Source organism: Pipra filicauda, unplaced genomic scaffold (genome assembly GCF_003945595.2).
Source record: "Pipra filicauda isolate LSUMZ 115617 unplaced genomic scaffold, ASM394559v2 scaffold45_size4122338_pilon, whole genome shotgun sequence".
In the NCBI taxonomy this organism is placed as follows: domain Eukaryota; kingdom Metazoa; phylum Chordata; class Aves; order Passeriformes; family Pipridae; genus Pipra; species Pipra filicauda.
In genome coordinates this window covers 382,290-398,920 of record NW_024104598.1, presented here as the reverse complement: position 1 = coordinate 398,920, position 16,631 = coordinate 382,290, and the positions used below count along the sequence as shown (strand labels likewise).

At 42.3% G+C, this 16,631-nt stretch overlaps 1 protein-coding gene across 1 annotated transcript in view; it reads right to left on the bottom strand.

Annotated features, from left to right (window-relative positions):
- ABTB2 (ankyrin repeat and BTB domain containing 2) overlaps nucleotides 1-16,253 on the bottom strand; it is a 116,046-nt gene extending 99,793 nt beyond the window's left edge. Inside the window, exon 1 of the mRNA XM_027728620.2 lies at nucleotides 15,208-16,253. Within this exon, the coding sequence (XP_027584421.1) occupies nucleotides 15,208-16,069 (862 nt within the window). The 5' untranslated portion in view covers nucleotides 16,070-16,253. The remainder of the gene's footprint in view (nucleotides 1-15,207) is intronic.
- Between the last annotated feature and the right edge of the window lie 378 nt (nucleotides 16,254-16,631).

The window sequence follows — 16,631 nt, the reverse complement described above, 5'->3', positions numbered from 1 at the left end:
ACATAATATGCGGGACTGTGTTGTGTGCACATTAATTGGGCAGAATGATAATGATCAGAGAAGGCAGCAGCTGATCCTGGGGTCCATATCGCTTAATAAAGCCCTAAACAGCCTCAGCAGGTTTGTGGGTAACACTATTTTAGGCTGCCCAGTTCAAGAGGGGTGTGTGTAAGCTGCAGAGAGAGCAGCAGATGGTCTCTGCCTGAAAATGGTCAGAGACCTGCAGATCAGGGCCTTCAAGGTGAGGGTGGGGGAGCTGGGCTTGTGGTGTCTGGCTTCGAGGACATTGAAGGCCAATTTAAGAGAAACCTACAACTATTTGAAGGATAGCTACAAAAATTATGGAGTCAAATTCTTCTCAGGAGCAGCACACAGTGCACCACAAACTCTGGTTTAGGAGTCTCAGGCTGGATATTAGGAGAAACTTCTTCACTAAAAAGCAAGCAGGTTGCTCAGAGGGGCTTGTGGGATCTACCACATGAATGTTTCCCAGATTTAGAGATGCAAAGCCACCTCTTACCCGACCTAGTTCTGGCAGGAGCCCACATAGAGGTGGGAGGTTGGACTAGGCAACCTCCAGGAGCTCATCCCAACCAGCATTTCAGTGATTCTAAGGTGACCAAGCAGCTATGCAATACAGCCAACAGTTCCAGCTCCCAAAGTGTTCATTTATATTCCTCCTCCTACCCTTTCTTGTGTCTAATTCATAAGCTGACAGAGCTTTCACAATGAATTAATCAAAAATACTTAAAAATACCCAATAAACCCCAAAACTATCAAGCCCATGCAACTTCCCTGATGTCAGGGGGATGTTCAATATAACAGAGCATGTATCTAAAAACACCCTACAAGATAAATCTACATAAAACACTTCATTCCTTTTTAAAGTGCTGCTTTTGTCTTAGCTTGTCATAAGCTGAGGAAAAGAGGGGGGCAAAGGCAGGGAAGAAGCACATAATTGCCCTCCCACAAAAATAAACCAAATATTCATTAAAGGCCTGAATATTTTCAGCAGACCCAAATACTTAAGCAATTCTTAATGCCTTCAACACCCCTGCCTGAATGTTGTTACTGATTACTTGCATTAGGAAGTTGAGGCCAAAGAATAATCTGTCCCAAAGCAGCCAATTGGGAAAGAAAATAATAATCAGCGAACAGCTGTGTGATTGCTGCACAACAGTTGTGGGAAAGGCAGTGCACCGAGGGCAGATCCGGAGCCATTACATCAGTGCGGCTCGAGACAGAAGGAAAGCATTAGAGATGTGAAGTAAGCTCAGAGTGCAGTCCACAATGTGCAGGACAGGCAGCAGAATGCAGCTCATTAGCATAGCTCCATGAATGCCATTATTCAACCAAAATTAAGACTACATTGCTCTCAGCTCCTCAGTGTGCCAAGCCAGGAGTGTTTTAAGAGGAGGCACAACTTGGAGCCCAAGAGATCTCATTCTGGTTCACCTCATGCTTCTACTCACCCTTCTATCCAATTAAGGCTGCCAGTTTTATGAACCACTATATATTAATGACCACACAAAGCTGACTGTACCCTCCCAATAAAGTGAAAAATGCTGGTTGAGAACACTCCTTAAAAGCTGAATGAACCCTTGGTCCTGTGGTTATGATTCCATTTTGCTCTGCAGGAACAGAAAATTGTGTTATTAAATAATTACAGAGCAGGTTTCTCACCAGATCATTCAATCTTTTTGAAAAGTCATCTACTGATCCTTTCCTCCATCTCAAAACTAATCTAGGTTTTAATGGTTGATCCATTTGCTCACAGTACTCAGAAAATCTCTGCAACAAGTAGATGTGACTATAATGTAGTAAGTTCTCAAACCATTAGGGCTACACAGAGGATATATAAGAAAGACATTGCCAAGGAACTCAGGAGTTTAAACACAGAATAAATTCTCTTGTAAAATAAGCACTGGGATTTGAGGGGAGAAAAGAAGGAGAAGCTGGTTTATGTACCTTCCCCCGCAAAAAAGACTTTTAGGAAAGTGAGAACTTTTGTGTTGGCGAGATTGAACAAAGTGAAGAAGCCACTAGTCCAGGACAAAAATTTATACATGGCAACTGTGGAACACAATAAGAGTTCAGTTTTCCTTGTGCAGGTATTTATATACAGCCTCCTTCTACTCCTAAAAATGAATAAATAGAGCCAATACTTCAACAGGGATCCATTTTGCTTTATTCCTTATTATAACTTAATTTGATGCTCTTAACCTGTAGATCTGAATACATAACATACATCTTAGGATTCCTGGCCTTCTGAAGTGCACAATAGATGCAGTAAGTTCTTTAAAATAATAACTGAAGGTCAAGCTCAGTGATTAATGGGTTCTTTAATGTGTTATGCTGATTTTGTTCCAAAATAAGCAGCTGCTTTATATGACCTGCTTAATTTCAACAGCAAAATCACAAAAAGTAAAAGAAATCACTCCCACATGAGTCTCCTAAAGCTCGTGCTGTTCATCACAGAACAAGCAGAGAATAACCTGCTGTCCCTGAACAACAGAAAAGTGTCCTCAGATGAACCAGTCCTATAAAATACTATATATTTTTACAGATATTCCCATAGCAAGCTCCTCAGTAGCAGCTGAGCAAGAAGCAAGGCTAGGAGAGCAGATGATTATTAATGCAGATCCATATTCAGATCCAAAAGTCAAACTAGAATGTGTCCATCAATCCCTAATTAAGATAAATCACATAAAACTCCTGTTGTCTTCTAGAAATCACTGTGGGTGACATTCAGCTGCAGCCAACCCATGCAAGCTCCATGAATATTTTAAAGAAATATTGTGTCTCTCCCTCCATAACTGGCTCAAGGGAGCTGACAACAAAAGATCTTGTACCTCCAAGCAAAATACAGATTGAAAATACAAGTGACAGTAGCTTCCCACCATTGTGGAATATCAGAAAGAGCTGTAAGCCACCCCAGATTGTTCCAATCAGCCTTACTCAATCACTCGAGCACTTCTTTGTTATGCACTCTCATCAGAGAAATACTTGGCAGTGTTCACATGGAAATCATCAGCAGCTTTTTGGATCACTTCTTTTACTGGAGAATCAGCCCAAACTTTTCAGAATGAGGATGTTTCACTAGAATGCTCTTTCAGAAATACAATGCTCTGCTGAGGATTCGGGCAGGTGGCTTGGCTGAGACAGTTTGCCATTTGACAATTGTCTCCAATCAGATTGAAAGAAAATAAAAAATAAAAAAAGCAGCAAGTCTTTTTGAGATATTACACAGGGAAAAGCAGCAGTTACTAGAAGGTATGGGGTCATGGAATAGACTCCTCACTCACTGATCCCAGACCCAGGGTTAAATGCTACCCAAGTTATTTGATTTCTAAATGGGATTAATTGGTATCTCTAGTCTCCTTGACAGACATCACCACTGCATCCAGCAATATTTGGCACTGTAGCCTTCACCTTCCTCCTGTTCACAGTTCCATTCTTTCAAGTAGCTGAAAAGGGACTACATAGCCAAAAAACAGCTATGGTTGGAAAATGCCTGGAGAACAAACAACCCTCTTGTATGGTCCCCTTCAGTCAGAATTAAAAACCACAGATGGGCCTGGGAGAAAAAGTTTTAAATCAGCTTTTTTTGCCACAAGAGGTTTGCTGAGCTCCTATTCTGTCCATCCTGAATGTGTCCTCGGTATTGTTTTGTTGCTATTTTTTAGTAAAGGAGCATCTTCTCTACAAAAATGAAATTGGAAACTGATGGAGAAATTCTCCAGTCCCCCTATATGTCAAGGGAGCATAAGCTGCCCAGTCAGACACTGCTCTTCAGGCACACTGAGAGCTTTGCAAACTGTGCAGTTCATTACACACAGATTATTGTGCTTATCTCTCATAGACAGATAAGAAAACTGTTTGCTCTCCAAAGCAAATCACTCCAGTATCCCCTGTTTCAACCTAAGAAAATACATGGATAAGTGACCCTATGATCTACCCAGAGCTAAAAACTGAGCCAGCTCCACAAGCCAAACAGCTTCTGCATCCCTGTCACTTGGTGGATCATACACATACACTCTGAGCTCTAGACGTTTAACTAACACACAGAATCCGTGAAAATCCTCCCTGAAAATAAAACCAAACCCCCAAAATGAGCCCAGGGAAGCGGAGGCAGGAGGTGTTCTTTTGTCTGACATGCCCAAAGCTCTCTATGGCTCCTCCACATGTGCCAGGGACCCAGTTCTCTGCTGCTTTACTCTCCTTTTAGCCCAGCACAACCAATTAAGTGAGGGTTGAATCAGGCCCCCAGTATATAAATGGACCATTTGAAGTTACACACGTTACTTTACATGGAAAAAATTCCAGCTTTTAAAAAATGAGCATATAAAATATAAAAAGACATTGAAGGCACACACAAGGCAGCTTTGCTTTGCCCTGCCTGTTCAGGAGAACAGATAGCCTGTTCTCTGGCTCTCTTTTAACTGCAAACCTTATACTAGCTGTGTATATTTTGGACCCTTTCCCATCCTACCATGATTTCCTGTCTGAGTCTGCAGCCCATGGCAACAGCAGAAAATTGGAGTGTGGGCTCTGCAGACGGTGGAGGGCCAAATGCCCTGTGCCAGCTCAGTATCTTCTGCCATAACTTCTGCATTATCTAAGGCTTGGTTGTGTGGCAAGAATTACCTTCATGCTAATAAATTATATTCATTGGAATTTGTAAGTTGTGCTCGCCTTAGGGGAGTTCTGGCCTTCTGCAGTGAACGTGAAAAACCACAATCACACAGCCTTACACATACTATAAAAGGAAAATGATCCTCTGAACTGCTGTGGAGGTAGAGAAAATTCACACAGTTTTATCACACAATTCCAGCAGGTCACTGAGACTGTTTAAAAACAAAGGAACACAGTCCCCTCCCCAAATTTAGGGATGTGCAGCGTATACAACGTGCCACAAAACAACCTACAATGAAAGCTGCATTTCCACATGTCTGCAAAAAAACACGAGACCCAAGAATACACACACAGGGAAAAGATGCCAGAAACAATTCCAGGGTTGTTTTCCATTGACAAACATAGTGTTAAGCATGAATCTTCCTCGAGTGGCTTTAATAAGAGACTTTGCACCTGGCACTCCCCTGTGAGAACAGAGCTGGAGGGAGTGGCAGGAGGAAGGCCACACTTTCTCAAAGGAATAATATTAATAAAAGCACACCAGTCACCCTCCTCACACTCACCAGCACAGCTACAAAACTACCTCAGTGCACAGATGCTTTAAATCCCCCCTGCTCCCTCCCATATAAGAGGACATTCAGGCTTTCCATGGAATGAAGGGTCACCATCAAAGCTTCTCCCACCTCAAGGTGTAAAGCTCCTAAATTTATTGCAAAGTACTAAAACAAAACTACCTCAGACAAACATGTGGCCTCAACCCAAGTGCTTGCAGACCAGGCAACTGCTTCAAAAAGAATCCAGGTTTTTTCTGATAAGCAATAACTGATCAGTCCCCTATTAAATCTAAGGGAAATTATTCCTTTGGCTCTAGCAAGGTTAAAACTTGAAGGTAAGCAGCACTTCCCATGTGGATTCTGAGCTTCTTTCAGTAACAGCATTGACAACAATTCCAACAAATTTTCTACTTGATGATCTTACTGTCATCACCCCCAAACATCTTTTCAGTTCAAACAAAACTGATACTCACTGAAGCCAAAATTTCCACATATACTGACAAAACAGAGAAATTTTCATAACAGCTCCTGGAAAGAAACACTTTAAAAGTCTTTATATATTGACAATAGAATTAAATGGTTTATTAAAACCAACAATAAAGATAATAATGTGTCTTGGTTGCTATCGTAGTTTCTCATCTTCTTCCCTCCCCTCTAAGTTAAAGTATCCCTTGAGTGAAAATATCCAAAGGCACCTTATAAATTTGATATAACAACTTAAAAGCACCAGAAACCATGCTAAGAACATAATAAAGCTGTATCAATTCAACTCTGGAGCGATTTTTATGATCTCTAGACTAAACAAAGCTGCCAGTGCAAGCTGAGCATTAAACAGGGTGGGGGGTGGAGGGAAGATAACATATATAATGAAATGTATTTCCTCTGTGGGGGTGGATATATATATATATTTCTGCTCTTTGGCTGAATGTTATCTCTTATACTATTATAACAAGCATCCATCCTTAAGTGTTTTGGTTAGACCTGTGGTGTTATCTCAGGAAATTGCACAAAAATTGGGAAAATAAAAAGGAACCTCACAACCTTTTAAGGACAAGTTTAGGGCATTCACCAGTCCATTAATCATGGAGTCATTGGATCATTTAGGTTGGAAAAGTCCTCCAAGATCAGAGTCCAACACTGCCAAGTCCACCATTTCTCATCACTCCTGTCACCGATTCTTCCCAAACTCAGCCCACAATAAAACACTCCAAAAAGACACCTGTGACATCAACACTCTGGCTGATGGTACACAGAGGGTGTTCTCTACCTGCTACAAAAACACCACACCTGCTCCCATCCCTGTTCCTCCAGCCCCAGCAGCATCCCAGTACCATTTCCTCATCCATCAGGAAAGGCCAAAACCCTATTTCAGATTAAAAAAAAAAAGGATCATCAGTGGATCATCCAAGAGGAATCAAAGATGAGTTGACTGTCTAAAAGTAACTCAAAAATCAAGTTTATGTTTTCATCTACTAGTTTTGCCACACATGGAGCACTGAGTAGCTATTTAAACAAAACATGCAAACAAAAAACTGACTGCTACTAAATTCTATTAAAACATCAGAAATACAACCAGTTTGAAGAAAATATGAGGCAAAACTGGCCTGATTCCCTGCTTTAGCTGTTTGCCAACACTCAACTCTTGCCCTTCAGCTGAAACAGTCGTGTGCTTTATTCACAAACAATAAAATGTAAATATTAGAAGAAACTCTATTCACTGTCAACTTGGAACTAATCAGGAGAAAAACCAGAGCTATACGGGATCAAGAAAATAATAGATAATTATGCCTCTACATGTTTATTTTTTTAATGTATAAATCCCAGTGTAAACACACAGTCATACTCCCTTCTTTATTCTCCAGGACTCAGGCAACAGGCTGCAAATTGGGATAGAAATTCAAGGAATAGAATTACCCAACATGGACTGTAATGTTATAAACACTAAAGACTGGGACAAGCAGATTATGTCTTTTGTAGTGTTCCTTTCCACTCATCCCTGAAAAATCATAAACAACATTTACTTTGATCTTTTACAGCCCCACAGAAAATTTATCAGTTGTTATAAATTTACATCCACGAACTGAAAAGCTGGTCTGAAATGTTTATTTGGCTTCAGTTCTTTGTCTCTATCCCATGATTATACCACAAACACTCCTAATCATCTCAAGCATTTTAGTGTCACTACACAAAACCTACAGAAATTGCTTAAGCACATTTTCCGCTGTTTTCCTCTTTTTTGCTTCTTCATTTTTGGACAGGGAGAGCGAAATGCAGCCCCTGACAGGCCTCTCTGGCACTGCAGGAGTTTGCTCAGTTCGGATGAGAAGCAAGTTAAGTAGCCCTGTGAACATCACACAGGTTTTAAGAAAGAAATGGTCCACGTGTAGTAACTAAACAACCAGAACAAGATGGACAAGTGCTCGGTGCACAACTGACCTATGAGTGTCTGGGTCAAACCCACACAAAGAACACCAAACACTTTTTGCTTGGTCCACAGGAAGGAAGGAAGTGCACTGACAGCAATCCCTGTGACCTGATTTAAAGATGCTCCCAAGGTTACAGCCCAAAGTCTCAGCTCTGCTGAACACCCTTTTCAAGGAAATGTTTCATGTTAAGGTCACAGCAAAGACCAATCCCAACAGCTCCTCCACAAACAGCATCAGTTGGACTAGAGTTAATAAAATCACATCATTAAGTAACAGGTCTGGAGCAAATGAGAAGAAGTTTACAATTCTGAGGCTCTTTCATCTGCAAGTAACACATAACAAGGAGGTTTTAACAGACAAGGATTTTACAGTTCAGAATTCCATTTAGCTTGAATTAAAAAAACTGATTCCCCGTGTCCACTCCTGAAGACAGTACAGTCACAGCATTCCTTTTGCTCAGAAGTTACTTCCAAACTATTAATTCTGCCCCACATATCCCAGGCTCACAAAAGTGCAGCCACCACCCTTGCAGGGTGCAGGCAGACACTTTAATTACAGGTTGACAAACCACCTCAGTTGTGCCCTGCCCATCACTGGTCTCTCCTTGCTCCCCTTGCCAAGCTCTCCAAGTCACCCTCTGCTCCCAAACATTTCCTGAGGACCAGGATGAGCTCCCAGATCCAGCCCAGCCTGTGAGCAGAGTCAGAAGGTAAGTCTGGATGCGTTGGGGTCAAAGGACTAAACCTTTCAGCATTTGGTGCATCTTTTCTTCTTTCTATTATTGCTTTCTTGGCACAAGTCCTGCAACTCCACTTAAAAGGTTCTCTTCACTCAAATGCTTGAAATGTTGGACCAGATGAACCTTCCAACCTGGTATTCTGTGATAAATTCACAACCTGGAATCCTTAAATAGACTTAGATGCTCTCAAAGTCCACCACATATTATTAAATCTATCTCCTCTTCTGTAAGGAAAAGAATCAAGAGTTCTGTTGAAGTACTTTGGCCCCAATTTGTAAATTAAGAAAGCATGAATCCATCATTGTGCTGGATTTACTGTTGCCTCAGGCTTGCCTGGATTTAACCAAATGTCATGTTGGGCACTGAGGTTCAAAATAGCATGTAAATTAATCCCATTAAAACAAGAAAATCATCAGAAATGATTGTGTTCATTCTTTTGTTCGTCAGCCTAAATTCTCACTGCTCAACAAGAGCAAACGGACATTTTCTCCTGCTCTGGTGGAGCAGAACTTAGTCAGGGAGAGAGGTTTTCCTTACTGTCCAGCGTATAAAACTGTAAAGTCCTGCACCATAAACAATGAGAAAATGTTTATAAATATATACATTTTACACATATATTGACTTGAAAAGCTTAGCACTGACCAAATGCAAAACAAGAACTAAAATGTAAACAGATAATTATTTCTCTCTTGTTTCCAACCATTCAGAAGATAAAGACAGTGAGGGATTTGCTGGGCACTGTTGGGTATCCAGTAGGTTTATTGTGTTTAGAAGCCTCTGTTTCTCCTCATTTGAATTCCACTGGCACAATAGGCAAATTGCTCAAGTAAAATGTATTGGTCTTTAAGAAAGTACAACTTCGTGAAGATTACAAGATTAATGTTATCTTTGGGCTTATTTTTCCATTTTCATCCATTGCTGCAAAATGATTTCTTTTTAAAAACCTACTTCTAGTTCAACACTAAGATTTTTGGTATAAGCTCCCAGGTGCACTTTGGAGCTTCAGTTCTTTCTGAAGTTAATTAAGTGTTGAGTCCTAAGCCCAACTCTGCAACTTGGTAATTGTGTATTAAGTGAATTTTATAGTCCATTGTAAAGAAGTATTTCCAGGACTTTACTTATGCTTCCTGCAGAGGATTTTATAAACTTCAGTGTTTCCTTTGAGTTGTTGCAAACCATTACAACACCAAGCATGGGAGAGGGACAGAAAAAATCCAACAGATTAAAAAAAGCTTTAAGTGGACCACTAACTGGAAGAATTGAATCACACCAGGTACATCAGCAGAAACAAGTATTACAACATGAAAACATTAATACCCAAACAAGATTTTTCAGAGTAAAAAGATCATCATTTCACCCCACTATCAAAACACAATTTATTCAAAATTTACCACTACCCTGTGTTACTGGTGCACTGAATTTTGGAATAGCCCCAAATTAGGTAGAATTAAGATGTCAAAACAGTCAAAATATATATGATATCCATGCTCTGGGTGAGTGCTGATCTCAAGGAAGAGGAGGCAGTGTGGAAAGCTAGAGATCAGTTAGGGAAGTTCATTGACAACCATCAACTCTCCCCAGATGAGTTTAGATTTCAAATAATATTTTATTATTAAGAATATGAACACCCAGAGCTCATTCCTCATTTTCTGCTGACACACACACTAAACAACATGCAAGAGCACCCCAAATATCCAATCACTGCTAAAGTTTGAGCTAAAGCAGCATCATTTTTCATCTGAAAAATAAATAAATCAATGAGCCAAACACCAAAACTGTTATAACTTAGAGGTTTACACACCAAGGATAAAATCCTGTGCTGGCCCCAAAAGAATTCACTCAGTTCAAACCCTTGGCTTTGGCAGTAACAAGACACTTCAGTCTGGACACAACAGGTCACAGAGTTTTCTCTCCAAAAGATCCCTCACTCACAGGCCCAGCTCCTCAGTTTCACGGGGTTAAGCTGCCACCAACCCCAATTCCCCTAAAAATCCAAATATAATCAGCATTTGGTAATTATACACCAAGGGAGTTTCAGCTCTTTAGCCAACTGAATTGAAAGGACACAAATTTTATTGCCATGGAGTAATATCAGCAATATGAAGGATAAATTTATGACAGCACCATTACTTCATTAATGAAGTTTTCCTTTACTATCACTAAAAAAAAAAAAATATAGAAATGGAAAACTGATTATAAGGGGGAAAAAAAAATTGACATTTTAGCCTTACTTGAGCTATACCTTAACATAAAACGCACAACTAAAATACAGACAACTGCAGAGAAGCAACTGGTGGTTTGTGTCAGTAGGAGAGGTGAGCATGTACATATAAGCATTAATATTTAAGCTTAAAGAATTTGTCCCTGGGGGTTTGTGGATATAAATCCAAGCTCTTGCCTGTGGAGGAGTGGAAGCACACAAGGTATTTGGGGGTCCACAGGTGAATGAAGCCATAATTTGAGTAGGATCATAGCTACAACCAGCTCATCCAACATGGAAATGTGGACAGAAGTCTATTACATTTCTGCCCAGGAATCCCAAAATTGCTTTAAGCTCCTGCTTCAGACACAGTAACAGAATGCAGAGTTATTTATTTTTTTCTTAAATAATTGGCAAGCCACCTGCAGTATCATTGTCCTAGCCCTCTATTTGTCCTCAGCTTGGTTTATTGATTGCATTTCCAGCTCTCTTCCCGAAAGTCCACCCATTCTACCATGTAGTGCTTTCCTCAATAGTTGTGGAGCTGATAGCTTATTAAAATTGATGAGGTTCTTGATGAGCACACCAGTTTGTTCAGCTCCGATAACAAAAGGACATTCTACTTCTTGAAGTGTCATTATTTTTGCTCATGCTGGATTTCACTACAATACCACAACTACACTGAAATAACTTTATTTCAGACCATTTTGACAACTACAAAAAGGAATTTTTAGACTGGCATAGCTTTAAAAATCCTTAATTATTTATTTTTACTAATTACCCTCAATTTTAAAACTGGCTATAATTTTTAACCTGTATTAGTGCAATGAGAAATATAAAAGAAAATGTGCTTAGTGACACTAAATCTCAAGTCAATGTTTGATGTGTGGCAATGTTTAGAGAAGAAAATTTAATTTTATTGAGTCCAACCCATTCCCTTCTCACTCCAAGGAAATGTTACACGTTTCTCCCCTCAACCCCGTGCTAAGAAAAATGCCTTAAGACATAAGTAGAGCTTATTTCAGGCTCATGTTTCTACTCCTCGTCAGCTGAGCAGGCTTATTTCTGGATTAGTTCATCCAGGGAGAACTTCAAGTGTTTAGGTTGAGAGGTACATGGACAAACAGTGTTATCAAATTAAATTCCAACCCCCACCTTATTTTTTTTTTAGCAAAAACATCTGTCAACACTTGTATCTGCAGAGCACCAGGATGTGCTGATGCATTAAACAGCACAGCAGGTGTACTGGCAGTCACAGGGGTGTTTGGCCACAGCCAGATAGTTAAATACAATCTAAGTGCTCTAGTTAATAGGGCAATAATAGCAAAACGTATTTGCAGTGCTGATAGTTCAAATTCTAAAGAAACAAGCACCAAACACAAGCAGGGCAAGGAAAAAAATCGTGATTCCAAGGTAAGTTCATATTTCAACTCATCTCTCAACGAACATTTTAAATTAATAGACTAATATTCCAAACTAGCATGACTTAAAATCCCTGTGAAACTACTGGGTGCGTTCTCTACTTGAGCTGCATATTACACATCTCTATGTAATTAAAAATAGGAAATAAAATGTGTTTCAGTTTACACAAGTTTGTTTTTTTTTTACCTTCCAGTAGCCACATTCTTCAGTAGCTGCTTATAATTTTTGCTGCTTTTCTTTAATTTTCTTTCCAGCTTGCACTGCATTATTTTTGCATCAGCCCACCTAGACTCTGCCTAAAAAGACTTAGTCCTTGGAGACACCAACACACCCAGAAGCTTGGCAGAACTCCTTAAGGCCACAAGCTCAGAGAACATTCCTCGTTCCACAGAACTCACACTGACAGCACAAAACATCTCATAGAGGCAGCAGAAAGTTGATTAAAGAACAGCTTCACAGAAAGGGCAAATAAATAAGCGAGCCACAGATTATTATTTATTTAAAAAAATATTAAAATTCCCCCTTAAGCACCTAGAGTTTTAAACTTTACCCTTCACACACCAGGTGTTGATTAAAACACATTTGTTATAATACATAATATTACTCCAAAGCCTCGAGACCAGTGAGTGGACTGTGGTCTTTGATGGGAGATTAGTCACTGAAGAAACACAGGGCTAAAGCTCAGTCTCTTGAGAATTTAGGAAGATTTATGTATTTACTTACTATTTCTTTGACTCCAAAGCAGCAGGCTATCCTGATCTAATAATGAAAATGGTATTCCATAGATCATAATGCCAGAAATGTCCATTATGATAATCTCCTGCATAGGACACCGCCATGGATTTCATCCCAAGATTGCAATGCTTGACTGGAGTTAGACCTGAACCTCTGAAGTGCTCTTTATCTCTGACATCAAACTCAGGGCTATAAACAAAAACCCCAACACACACATGCCAAACGTGCAATTTATGAGTCCTCCACTAAAATGCTCTTACTAGAAAAGAAGCAAAAGTGACAGCAAAGCAAGTTTTCCTGTTCCTTAAACAGGAATAAATCCAGCTATTTCACCAGATCTACTTCAGATTCAAATTAATGTAAAAAGCAAGATCACTTGAAAGCCCTGCAGAGAATGATGTGAATGCTACTCATTTACAATTCCTACAGGGAGAAGAAGAAAGAAGTTATTTCAAGCTTTTTTGCATCCATATAAAACCATTTGTGGCCTTACAACTGCAAGAAAAGCCATTTAGAAGATTCACTGACTTGTGTCAGGTAAAATACTAGTGACAGACTGTCACAGGAAATCACAGGATGCCTTCATGTGCGGTTTTATTCAATTTCCAGACTTAAAAAATGCATCCAATTATTGACAGAATTGATCTGAAAGGCAGGAACAACAAAAGAGGCAACAGAAGCCAATCCTTCTGTGGCCACTGCCTGCCTGGCTTTGCTTGCGCTGGAGGAGCGTTATCAGAACTGACCATTTGGTGCTTTGAATATTTATAAGCGTTTCCCTGCACAGTCACCCTTCTTTCCATTGAACACCAGCATCCATTCACTCCCTGCACTTTTTCCAAGGAGATTTCTCTTAAGAAATAAAAAAAAAGGGACTGACTTTTCCTCTCCATTTTACACACAGAACTTGCGTGGCAAAAGAACTGAGCAGAGAACACCAAAAAAAGTATATTTTAGTTCACAGAAGCACAATATTTCACTCCAGTTTCCCTAAATAAGGGGAAACAAGTCCTCTTTTTGGACCAGGTGACACACACTCCCAGGATAAACAAAGAATTACAAGTGTTTTGGCAGACAGGACATCCTCATACCTCTCTAGTCATCCCTGAGCTCGGAGTTAAAAATGCAGAGTCTCTGTTTGACTTTGAAAGTTACAGCTCTACCCTGAAACGGTGCCAAGAGAACATCCCAAAGGGCTCTTCACATTTATTTCACAAACATTTAGTGACACTGTCAGCGGAGGGAGGGCAGATAAAGTGCACAGGAGGGGTTTTGTGAGCACCCTTAACGGCAGGAGGTCTCTTACCTTGGAATTTGAGCCAGGGGACACTCACTGCCCTTATCTACTCGTGATCTGAATCGCGACATTATTGCTTGGGTATGGGATAACCTCGGGAAATCAATGCACCCAGGGAGGAGAAGGTGAGTCAGCCCTGTTTCGACACTGCTCCTTGCTAACACTCACCTAGGGGGTGTTGTCTCTCCACTTGTCTCTAGTTATGAGATTATCTTCTGAAAAGACCAAGCCGCTTGGTTTTAGAGTGAAACCATTAAGGTGTTAAGCATGGAATAAACGACCATAAGGATGTGGCCAGAGAAAGTCCTGAAGCTGTGGGTGGTACACAAAATAGTTTCCTAAACTCCAAGTTTCCCTGAATTTTCCTCAGAAAAATATGGCATTCCTCAGTGTGACAGTGCAAAATAAACAGAACTGTCACAGTTAAGCCTTCCAAACTGCTCCTCGGTCTTGTAGGAAGATGCCAACATTCCTCTATCTGCTTATTTGCTTAAGTGCTCAAAACCTTTGCTTTCCAAAGAAATTACAGGGGTAAGTACCTTAACATCGTGTTATTCTCATTACTGAGGCACCGTCCTACATACTCACTTTGGCAAGCCAAGCACAAGCTCATGTTTACTGCACAAGACAACACAGCTCTCTGCTGAACTAGAAGGAAGCCCAAGTAACACGTAGTTACGAGTTCGAGCTCCGAAACTGAATTTTACTACTCCAAAGAAAAAAGATTGAATGTTGTTTTCCCTCTCCAGGCTGTATGTGGGAACGGCATCTTTAAGATGAAGCTGCAAGACACTCACTATAATAGAAATTTTGTCTAAAAGCGACAGTGGTATTTTCTGAAGAGCAGCTTCTAGAGCACATTTCATCTTACGGTTACAGAGAAAGAGGTTTACACGCCAGTTAAGAGTAAAAAATGCTCAAAACAGCAGCTGGTAGAAAGTCAGATGTTTGTTAGGACAACAGGGCTTGGTTTCCCACAGCTTCGGTGCCTTTTATAAGCTGGGACATCTCAAGAATAGAGCAGGATCATTCTTGCCTGGTAAAGCCGCCGTGCCCGCTTTGCGCACACACAAACCACGACCAAGATGCAATCCAGATGGCAAGAAAAGCCAAGGAAACCACTGAGTCCATAGAGATCAAGGATTTTACTGTAAAGCTCGCTGGTATGAAGACAACAAATCGTAAAAGCTGGGTCTTACCATTCGCGTTTTTCCCACAGATGAGATGCTCGTAAGGTTGCAACACTCCCCAAAGTTCCGCGTCGTTGTTGATAACCATCTCCAGGACTTCGGCTGAGATCTCCCCTCCACCATCCGGGCTCTGACTTGCCAAAACCCTACCCTTAATCTCTTCCACGAGGTTCTCCATGCAAGCCGTCAGGGAGATGGCCGCGTACTCGTGGATCCTCACCGAGATCCTCGTGTCCACCATCCACCTGAAAAACCTCCCCACCGAGAAGGTGAGGCCACACCTGGCGGACTTCCCTTTCCTCAGCCCGTCTCCTGCGCTCATGCTGTACAGGGACAGCGCCTTGACGGTGGCCAAGACGCAGCTTTCCGACAGGGACCAGCTCTGGATGAGCTTGATGGCGCTCTGCACCTCGAACCTGGTGCATTTGGAGTGCATCACGCTGAGCCGCTGAGCCTCCCTGGAGATCCTGATCAGGGCGCGCCGGAGCAGCTGCGAGAGCCTCCTGACAGCTTCCTGGGAAAAGGTCCTGCCGTGGCCATCTCCCTTCCCTTTGCGAAGGATCCTGCCGATGTCTTCATCAGTCCACGGGTATTCCTCTAGATCCGGCAGCTTAGGGCACTTGGAGAAGATATCTGCGACCTCGGGGTCCTCCGGCAGAACGGTGTTCACAGTATCCCAGCTGTTATTCCTACTGTTCATGGAGCCCGAGTAGTACCACCAGTTGCCTCTGTGCTGAGAAGAGGTGAAGGCTTGGGAGTTGGACTTGGAAGAGGAGAGACTAAGGGACCTGCAGGAATCCCCTGCCCCATAACCAGAGTCCAAAGTCAAATCCTCCAGGGTCTTCAGAGTAGAGCTGTATATCCCAGCCATAGGAAAAGACGGGTTAAAGCCAACCGGCAGCGCAGCGCGAAAGGTGAGGCTGGGGCAGAGCCCTATCGAGCCACCAGCGGCGCGGGAGGAGCGGCGGCAGAGCGGGAAGGAGCCCTCCTCGAGGGTCCGGCTACCTCCATCCCGGCAGGAGGCTGCGCTGGGGCATCTCCAGCCTCGGGAAGGGCTGCGGAGGGTCCGGCGGGGCGGGACGGGAGCGCGGCCGCGGCTCCGGCGCAACTTCCCCGGCGCGGCTCCACCGCCGCATGCAAATGAGGGTCGCGCGGAACCGCCAATCGGCGGCGGCGGCGGAGGCCGGCCGGCCAATGAGGTGATAGGTGGGCGGGGCGAGGGGAGGCCGGGACCGGGACCGGGCTCGGGACCGGGACCCCCGTCCCGGCCCTCGGGCTCGGAGCCTGTTCGGTTCCCGGGGCGGGGGTCACCGCTCGAACCGGGGATTATACGGGGCGGCCGCGGAGCTCCCGAATTCCTCAAAGGAGCCTTTGTGGGGTTTCCCCATCGCGGAGCCCGGCACCAAGCCCAGGACCCCGGCTCGTCCCTGCGC